This window comes from Gymnoscopelus braueri (genome assembly GCF_963280865.1).
Source record: "Gymnoscopelus braueri genome assembly, chromosome: 23".
NCBI lineage: Eukaryota > Metazoa > Chordata > Actinopteri > Myctophiformes > Myctophidae > Gymnoscopelus > Gymnoscopelus braueri.
In genome coordinates this window covers 27,361,167-27,371,194 of record NC_137625.1, presented here as the reverse complement: position 1 = coordinate 27,371,194, position 10,028 = coordinate 27,361,167, and the positions used below count along the sequence as shown (strand labels likewise).

The 10,028-nt window shown below is 41.2% G+C and overlaps 2 protein-coding genes across 2 annotated transcripts; one reads left to right on the top strand and one right to left on the bottom strand.

Moving 5' to 3' along the window:
* Positions 1 to 468: 468 nt before the first annotated feature.
* Positions 469 to 8,902, top strand: LOC308079612 (kinetochore protein NDC80 homolog; the record flags this gene model as incomplete). Its single annotated transcript, XM_080421163.1, has 15 exons — positions 469 to 524; positions 657 to 804; positions 1,555 to 1,727; positions 2,047 to 2,149; positions 3,171 to 3,257; positions 3,416 to 3,509; positions 3,657 to 3,757; positions 4,283 to 4,427; positions 4,874 to 5,079; positions 5,323 to 5,475; positions 5,830 to 5,919; positions 6,275 to 6,367; positions 7,738 to 7,877; positions 8,186 to 8,288; positions 8,780 to 8,902. The coding sequence occupies 15 exons, from the start codon at positions 469 to 471 to the stop codon at positions 8,900 to 8,902; spliced, it is 1,815 nt and encodes a 604-aa protein (XP_080277289.1).
* Positions 8,903 to 9,487: 585 nt separating this feature from the next.
* Positions 9,488 to 9,805, bottom strand: LOC308079611 (cytochrome c-like; the record flags this gene model as incomplete). The annotated part of the gene is made up of 1 exon (XM_080421162.1): positions 9,488 to 9,805. The coding sequence occupies one exon, from the start codon at positions 9,803 to 9,805 to the stop codon at positions 9,488 to 9,490; it is 318 nt and encodes a 105-aa protein (XP_080277288.1).
* Between the last annotated feature and the right edge of the window lie 223 nt (positions 9,806 to 10,028).

The window sequence follows — 10,028 nt, the reverse complement described above, 5'->3', positions numbered from 1 at the left end:
ATTGGTCATTGCGTGTACTCCTACAGGCTGGGGTGGCACCTGTCAGCAGGGAGTGTTGGGCGGGAGGAGGAGTCCTCCTGGTGGGGGCTCCTCACTGGCAGGCGAGTCAGTAGGATACAACAGCAGTGTCAACACACAAATGTGTGTGTGGGGAAGAAAAAGGGGGTAGAAATAATTGGCTACTCAAAAAACAAAAACAATGTTGGTGTCTACATCACAGTGAAGTTGCTCATAATGGATGACAAAAAGCTTTTGTATTTACCATCACACTAAGCACTAAACAGGCTGTTAAGCTGTAAAGTATACTAGAATGTCACTAACTTCTTGGATTTTATGTTCCTTTTTAAAACTGAGTATAGACATCATTTATGTGATGTGCGTACATTCTTTAGTTGTTACCATTGTTCATCAGTTATGGTTTCATTTATTTACAGTAAAAGTGTACAACCCTCCTATGGAAAGCTCAACATGGGCAAACCCCAGTCTGGGACCTCTGAGAGGAAGACCACCTTCTTTGGTGCTCGGTATGTAACTCTCACAGAAGATATCATTATGTGTATTATAAAAAGAATATTCGCTGTTTAATATTCAAAGATTCATTTTGGATTTGCACCTACCCATGTTAGAATGTTATCTTGTGAACTTGATTGCTACAGGGCTAGTGGAGTGGGTTTGAATCGTAAAAGCAGCATCGGAGGACGTAACAGCCTCTTTGGAGGACTTGGAGCGTCTGACAAAATGAAGGACCCCAGACCTCTCCACGACAAATCATACGTGCAGCAGTGCGTCAGGAAGTTGTGTGAGGTACTATGAACCCTTCACTACCTCCAGTGGTGGAAGAAGTACTCAGATTTGATTTCTTCATTTGTTTTTGTTAAAAGGTTAAAAGCTCTGTATTCTGATAGTGGATAGAGTGTTTGTTCAGTAACGGGGGGGGGGGTCTCCCTGTCTCTCCAGCACTTTAAACAGAAAATACATTTGTATCTGGAGAGGCTACCCATTTATCAGTTTATACCTGTAGTGTTTCAATTTTGTCTGCTGATCACTTTGTGTACTTTACTTTCCAGGTTATACTGTATGAGTCCTCTCCCCTGATTGGATAACATTGTTATCCTGTCCTGAAAATGCATTTTCTCTTCACTGAGAAAATGTGTTTTGTATTAATCTAAATCTGCCAAGTAAGTGCTTTATTTCCAAATATTGTACTTTCTTGGCAGATTTAGATTAACAAAACATGAACTATCACAAGTAGAAATGCCTCCAGTATTTTAGTAAGTACTGAGTAGATTACTTTCCACCACTACAGAAGGGCTACACCCTCCCCTCCCCTCCTCTGCCACTGGGAAGCCTGATCTGGGTCCTTGGAACCAATTTTTAACACCTGGATTCCTGGGTCTCCTGTGTGGGGAAAACAAACTACATGAGGGGGGGGGGGGGCTCTTTTCTGGAATCGCATTCCACTCCAAAATCATGAATTATGTACAGTGTCCTGTACATTTGAGCATTTTCAGCCTTAGGATGTCTTTTGTTCTGCATCTTGTCTTTTATTTCTAGTTCCTCACAGAAAACGAGTATCCAGGAGGAGTGTCCACCAAAACCCTCCAGTCTCCCTCCACCAAGGAGTTCCTCAAAGTGTTTGAGTTCACTTACCAGCTGGTGGACCCAACTTTCGAGATGCCAAAATCCAAGGTGGAGGAGGAGATACCTCGTTTGCTGAGAGAACTTGGGTAATTTAACAATACCATGATATTCTACACTTGTATGAAAAGTAAGACATTCTTTGGACAATTGTTGTGAGGCAAAGGCTAAGAATTGTTTGCTTATATACCTCTATATTTGTATTGTTAAACAGAAGGCATTTTTTTAAACTAATGCAATTCGTGAGGTCATGCTTGTTGGTAGTGACTATAAAGAACCCTACTGATTTTTAGACCAAAGGCTATTCTGTAAATCAAAATATAATGGGTGGATTGCCATGAAACTAGCTGAGTGCAGATTTGCTTAAGAAACTCCACTCTGACCATCTTTCTCTCTTTGTGGTTTAAGGTATCCAATTCCTCTGTCTAAGAGCTCCATGTATTCAGTTGGTGCTCCACACACATGGCCTCAGGTGCTGGGCGCTCTCATCTGGCTCGTTGACACGGTCAAAGTAAGACTTGGTTTATACTTCATTGTGCGCTTGTGTCGCTAGGGGTGCAATGATTCATCGTAATCAAATCTATTATTAAATTGGTTCCAGTGTTGTAGCTAAGCTAAGGAGGAGCGAGCCGTCTCTCCCTCTCACAATCTGCCGCTGGTTGCACAATAGCGACTGCAAAGCAAAATATGGCACATAACAATGGCCGCGCATTTTCTTTGTCACAGTCATGAGCAGCAATGGAAACCTGAATGTCAACCACCTCATTGTAAAAGTAACATCAGGGTGACATTGAGCATAGAACCACCTGTCCATTTCATTAATCAAACCATCAAAACTCAACATTTTAGCTTTGGACCATATTTGAGGAGCATTTTTGGCTTCATCATACACACCCATATAGTCACAAAATGCACATTTGGCCTCATTTAAATATTGCTCATCATTCATAAATGCAAAAATGTCTTTGGGGTTAGACAGTTTCTTCAAATGAGCTTTTCGCTCCCTCTGTAAACTGCTTATTTTGTCCATCAACGCATCATATGTCATGTTGACCATGCATTTTCCCACAGCCCCACCAGACTCAAGTTCAATTGTATTGTCATTCTTTGACAGCTCTTTGTCAGCGCAAGTTGGCGCCTCCCCTTTCTCCATAAATAAAAGTCAATGTTCCGAGTACAAACACCTTAACGTGCAAAGTCTCTTTAAGGCGTACCATTGGTGGCTTTTATTTAGAGTTGGGGTAATTTTTGAATAAATGCATCTTTGTCGTTTTGTTAGAACATGTCTAAAAGAAGCTAATGTAAAATAGTGCCATAATCCGAGTTTAGTTTAGATAATTAATTGATAATGAAAATAATCGTTAGTTGCAGCCCTAGGTTTCGCATGCCAAAAATGGATCTACAAGCTCACAATGCATTGCAGATGAGCTGCTGTTGATTTGTTATTCTCGGCACAACACTGGTTCACAACTAAGAATAATAGTCCATGTACTGGCATGAATATAACATTTAAAATGTTCTGTGTTTGTCAGATCTACCGTAGTCTTGAGTGTGAGGACCTGCTCTTCAAATGTTTTTCTGAAGAAACCACAACTGAAGACTCTGTTGAGCATAACAAGGTAACCATTAGTGTAATACAATAAAAGTCATCAAATGCATTTTTATAACTCTAAATATCAGTTGGATGGATGTTCTTTATTTCCAAATGACCAGGTGTGATAACAAGATTGTTGTGTAATCACACTCTTCATTTTTATTCTCTGCATGTCTTTCATAGATGTGTCTAGAATTCATTGCTGACACATACACAAAGTTCATGCAGGGAGCAGACACATTTGAAGAAGAGGATCATGTATTCCTGTCTGAATTGAGTAAGTATTCAGGGGATATTACACATTTTAAGAAGAAACATGCATTTATTTGAACAGTTATTAGAGTGAACCAGCTTGTTGTACAGAGGTCAGTCCTTGTTCTAAGAACAGACATTGATGGCAGTTTTGTCTCCATGTGTCCCATAGAAAAGGCATACAGTGTGGATGAGGCCCAGCTGGCATCTATGGAGCAAAAATTCGCATCGCTGAGTGAACAGGTGGAGCAGCTGGAGAGTCAGAAACATTTGGTTGGTAATTTTGAATTCACACACGTTTTACAGTCGGCCACCAGTGCTGTAGACATTGTTTATCAATACTAAGCCAAGTTTTACCTAATAGACCTCAGGGCACATTCATAGAAATTGAATGTTTTCAGGAAGGTTGATCTTTAGGCTTGAGCATAGACTATTTTCTTTTTTTTTGCTTTAACCACATGTGTGTTTGTCACTGGATACCTTTATTGATCCCACTGGGAAATATAGGTGCCAGAGACGGCGCAGAAAAGTAACGTCATAATAAAGACACAATCAATGCCTTTTGTAAGATGAAGGTTATGTCAAAAGGAACGGCCATCGTCATGGGTGTTTCTTGAAAGTACCCATGATTTCAGACTGATGCTCAGCACATGCTTTTCGCAAGTGCAAGCTGTGACTCCTAACCTTTTGTGTAGATCTCTTTTGGAACATTTGTTTACCATTTTCCTTTTGTAGAGGAAACTTTGCACCACATTTTTCTGTGCAATAAAAGGGATTAATCACAACGCTCACCACCAGGATCCTCTCATGAACAAGAAAATCGAGAAGGATAAACTCCAGACGGAACTCCAGACACTGGACGGCTACCATAGTGAGCTTGTGACCTTCAAAACTAGTCTGGAGAGCGAGGACTCCAGACTGGCTGAAGAGCTGAAGGTTGCTGGTAAATGGCCATTAAGATCTTCTATTTGTACCAATAGCCTGTTGCTTGACATTCCACACAGAAACCTTTATTTTCAATCACGTTTAACTGTATTTAGCCTTGTATGTATTAACCACTTAAACCCATATATTTTGTTGATCAGGGTCCCACAGGGGCCTGTATTTCGGCCCCCTCCTTTTTTTCCCTCTCGACCAAATCTCTTCGCCAAAATAGCAGATCTAAAAGCTGGAAATGCATTGCGTTGGGGGATTGTAGATCAGCCATTTCTGCCATGTTCACCAATGATAATGCCAAGAATATACTGACGCTAGGGTGGTAACTGAATGTATACCCGTTTCTGCAGGCAAAAGCACTGTATTCATACTTAAATTAGTCTCCCCCTACTGAAACGGTAAGATGGTGTGTTTTTGCGTGTCTCATCCCTTCTTTCGACACTACCTCCACAGGCCACCATCTTGACTCTCTAACACAGGAGCGGGCCAGACTGCAGCACCTGCTGGCTAATCAGAAGTACACTCCGGCTGACATCGAGAGGCTCAACAGGGAAAAGATGGAGCTCCAGCAGAAAATCTCCATTCTCAGCAAGGCCCAAGAGGAGGCAGAGCAACACGCATGGCACGAAGAGATGGGTCTGGCCAAGATCAAGGAAAGGGTGCGTATACTCTGAGTACACACAGTATATATCCTCAGTGTTCATTTAACTAGATGGTACAAAACTCAAGGGCGTTACTGTGTAAGCGGTCGCATGGGTTCAATTTCCATTTGTAACCATGTGGTTTAGATGTATGGCACAGGATTCACTATCATGATGCACCTTTCTCCTGAAACAATTAAACAGTGGTGCTGCACAACAATGTTAATGTTGTTGAAAATGACAATTACTTCCCCATCACAGGTTGAATGGAAAGTGGCAGAGTACCATAAAATGGCCCGTAAGATAAAGTTGATCCCGGCATCAGCAGAGAATGCCTGTGGACATGATTTTAACATACAGACCACATCCATGTATCAACCTGGTGCTATGGTCCAGTATAAAGCACAGATACAGGTATGTAATCTATGGATATGAATTCATACTATGGATATGAATTCATACTTTCATTTGACTATGTGATGGAACATTTATAGGTCAGTGGACTGGGCAGACCGTTATCTTGTCCCTGAACTATCTTAACTCATTGCAGTCTTGTGGCTTGTCTGGTATCGGTCTTCACTGATTTCAGCATTCATTTAAGTCATTACAATTTAACCAACTCAGCCCAAGAATACCTTTCTGTCCCAGGGTTTAGGCTGATGAGTGTATGCGTTAGAGAATCGTATTGTATTCCTATCTCATGCTGGCATTTCTTGTGTTAAAGAATTGCTACTTTTTGGTGCATACTGGTGTATGCTTTATGTTTAGTTGCCACTGAAGAAGATGATCACTGACATGGAGAAGGAGAGTGAGCGAATGGCCAACCAGAAGCTCAGTCAACAGGAGATTAATGAGGAGGTAATATGGGGCCAAGTTATTACATTGTGTTTGTTAATCTCTTCCTCACTCCTGTTTTTTGTCCTGTTGAAATAATACAATTTGATCTATGCACAGTGTGTATAGTCTATAAATGTTATGCATGACTCTGTTTGCATGTGTTTTAACCACCTAAGCCTTGCTATTTTATATTTTGTCATATGATGGTGAAAAAAAGCTCACATGATCGCAATGTCTCGCACAATGTGTTGTGTTTGTAGATCAGCTATTTTCGCTGGACGTGCCAGGTAATCATGTTAAATGTGACAGTAATTGTATTAAATGTGGTTGTAATGTGGCAGCCAGGTATTAATCATGTTAAATGTGTTTGTCTCAGATGAATGGCCAAATCATTCACAAGTCGAAGGAGTTGAAGCTGCTGAGAGATCAGACGTGCAAACTGGATCTACAATTGGAACATGACATGCAGGTAAAGTGTGTATACGTATAGAGCAGCCTCTGAATTATCTGTCCTGAAACAAACAAAGAGGACATCTGTATTATTGATTATTTTATGGACGGCTTGATTTAGATCAGTGTTTATCAACCCTGGCAAACGTCCCAATTTTGGTCCGCGAGTACTGCTGAGGTGTGAACCCAGACCCTCGAGAACAATAGCGCCGATCGTCCGTCAATCGATACGGCCATCATCCGTTTCACACACAGCCACGGCCGAGTCCATTCAGTGTAGCGACCATCACCCATAGGAATGCAAATATGTTGTCCTACCTGGTACTGTATAAGGGCACAGGGTAGGTACTAGGCCTACATGCTTTGGCACTCAGTATTACTAAGTGGGTCGGAACGGGTCGATACGGCGGACCTGAACGTCGTACCTGCTAAGAGGGGCTGTCCTGTCCCAAAAGCCCATGTTATAACCTGCCATGATGAATGTCCAACAATAAAACAATACATAAGTGTTAGTTTTCTTATAAAGTGCTTCTAAATCACTCCAGTGTGTTTGTGTCAACGTTTGTAGTGTTTAATTACTCCTCCACGCCACGGAGAGAATCTCTTGCAACTCAAGCCGTGGTGCCGTGGATATAACCGGAAAACTCGCCCCAAAACACGCTCGCCCCCATTTCTTTTCGCGGACCAGCGGTTCTTGTATTCCTGTATTTGTTTTACTGAGGATAAGGTTAGAAATACGTTTCCGGTTAGCCACTTTATTAGTTTTACTGAGGTTACGTTTAGGAATAAGGTTAGGTTTAGGCATAGTTTAATGAGGTTACGTTTAGGAATACCAGGTGAATATCACCGGATTTCCCCGGGGGTGACTGTTTTGGGGCGAGAGTTTTTGTGTTTGTCTGTAGTGGGCAACAGCGCATGCGTCCGCAATAACGCTATCTGGATCAGATTATTAGATATTATTATCAGATATTAGGAAATATATTGGGTACCAAATATACTTACCAAAGAAGAACTTGAAGTGACCCAAGTGTATATATTTGTAGGCCAAAGATTTATATATTTGTAATGGTCAAGGTTTCTTTATACCTGCCCAATAATGTGTGTGTGTGTGTGTGTGTGTGCTGATTAGATGGTGTAAAATGACAGGAAGGGCAGGGTAAACAACCGGTCTCCAGCTAGAATCAAACTGGAATTATGAGGTCAACTTTAGCCAAGTATAAGTTGGACCTGTTTTCTGTCCAAGTGGCTCCTCTGAGGGTGACATTGGTTCTCGACCAATTAATTACCAACCGATTTTAATGTTTAAAATTTGTAATCTGACTGAAAATTGTTTATGGGTCACACTTTAGAAATCATTTATATCTACCTTCAACAATGTGTTGTGTGTAGGAGATGGAACTTGAGGAGCAGAAATGGACAGCAGAGAAGGAGTCTGTTGAAAACCACCTGAAACTCCTTGAGAACAAGTTTCATAATGAGAGAAAAGGCCATGATGACGCTGTCCAGAAACTGAGGACCACACAGCAACAGTTGGTGTTTTCTCTCTGTATTTATTGTCAAAACCTATTGCATTTAACCACCTCAGCCCTATGGTGAAACTTGCCAATCTACAATCTCTTGTAGATCATTTTTTTAAACGTCCCCAGAATTTGTGGTGGAGGTGAAGAGATGATCATTATAGTGGAGGGGAGGAGATGTTTATAATTGCAGTATATTATATTTCAAAGGCACACTTGAGGATGCACAGTTGTGCATAATAATCACTCACCCAATTGTCTGTCTAAAATGGAGTTGGGTGTGTTTAGAATAAAGACACGTGTTCCTATCTGTACCCTAGGCATCACCTGGTGCTGCTTGATACCACTGTGGAGACACGAACAGTGTCTAACAACCTGGCCACCATCTTCAACCATGCTGCCGACCACTTGGCCATGTTGGAGGTACAAAATGTGAACTTTAGCTAACTCATCTGAACCTTTAGACTAGATGGCATACAGTAGATCTGTTGAATCTATCTAAACCAGTAGACTTGATGGTGTAGATCTGTTCACACAGAGACTCCCAGAGACTGTGGCCAGTTTTTCAGTATATAAAACCACCATTTATTTTCCATTCCTAGACTTGTAATTTAGACAAAAGATATTATTTAACAACATACCACTTAAGCCTTATTTTATACTTTGTCATACAACCTGTAATGCGAGACGAGTCAAACTACAGATCACCTTTAGATCAGCTATAGTCTCTATTTTTGAAAATATTTTTGACCATGGCATGCCCAAAATGGGCATTATCAAATGGTTTACGTGTAGAAATTTGAATTCGGCCACTGCAAAATAATGTGAGCATTTAATCAGGGTGCATAACTGCACCTAATCTTTGTCTAAGCTGAGCTCTTGTACCCCCATCCTCCACCCCTTCCAATCAACAGAAATCCATGGATGACCAAAATAAAAGACTTCGAGATGTCATGTCGATGAAAGAGAACCATGAAATGTTCCAGCAGATCAAGGACATGGTTGACTCCTTCAATGAAAAGGCTAACTCAATCTAGCCTATTTATGGATTGTAGAGGAATTGCTGTTATTCTTGTGGGTTGTTTAGTCCAGACGGTTAAGCGACGATTTCTACTTTGCTGTGCGATGGCGCCGCGGACAGTGTTGCCAGGTCTGCTTATATTGTAATTTCCCCCCAAGATTTTATTTGAAAATAGCAGATCTACAAGCACACAACGCTTTGCATCGCGACGCGTTCTATGCTTGTAGATCTGCTATTTATTTTTTTTTATTTATTTTTTTTGATCTTCCAACACCGCTTTCATTCACTACATTCTGGAATACACAATATATGGTTCAATAATTTAAAGGCACCTGTTAAACCAGGGAATATCATTTACTCCATAAGAATGGAGGAACGTATAAAAAAATAAATAAATACAGTTGTGACAAATATGGAAACGTGTCGCATGCCTGCAGTTCTGCCTAGTATTGCAATTGAGACAACAGAATCTCAACATCGCACCAGAAGGCATATAGTGAAACAGCTAAGAGGTATCCTAGCTTCTTAGAAGATTGTTGTCATCTGTACAGTTTACCAATAAAACACAAAAATGGTTAAGACATATCCGATTCCGAGTGTTCTATGAAGTTGCAGATTTCAGGTATGCTACAAGGTCAAGTCGCTCATTCTTCTTTTTGATGCCAGCAAATATCATCTTTGTTCCTGGAATGTATTTCTTGGGGTTCTCCAAGTAAATATTCAGTGTGTCAGTGTCCCAGGTAATGCCTTTGCTTTTGTTGGCGTCGGTGTAAGAATACCCATCGGCCTGCCCGGTCTTGCGTCCAAACAGACCCCACAGGTTTGGCCCGACCTTGTGTTTCCCACCATCCTCCACAGTATGGCACTGGGCACACTTCTGGACGAATGCTTTCTTTCCTTTATTAATGTCGACAGGCATGGTTCCCTCTTTAAAGTGTATATTCCGTCAAGGTAAGTGAGAGTTAGTCCTTCAGTTTCTCTCCGCGATCACCCGGCAAATGATTCCGTAGATCTGCTATTTTTAAACAGCTGATGTATGTTTAAAGTGCTCATGTGGCCCATAGTCGCTTCTTTTTGGCTTGTTTTCCTAGACCTGGTTGCTTGTTTCTGTCGCAGAATCTGGCAACGCTGGCCTCAGACTG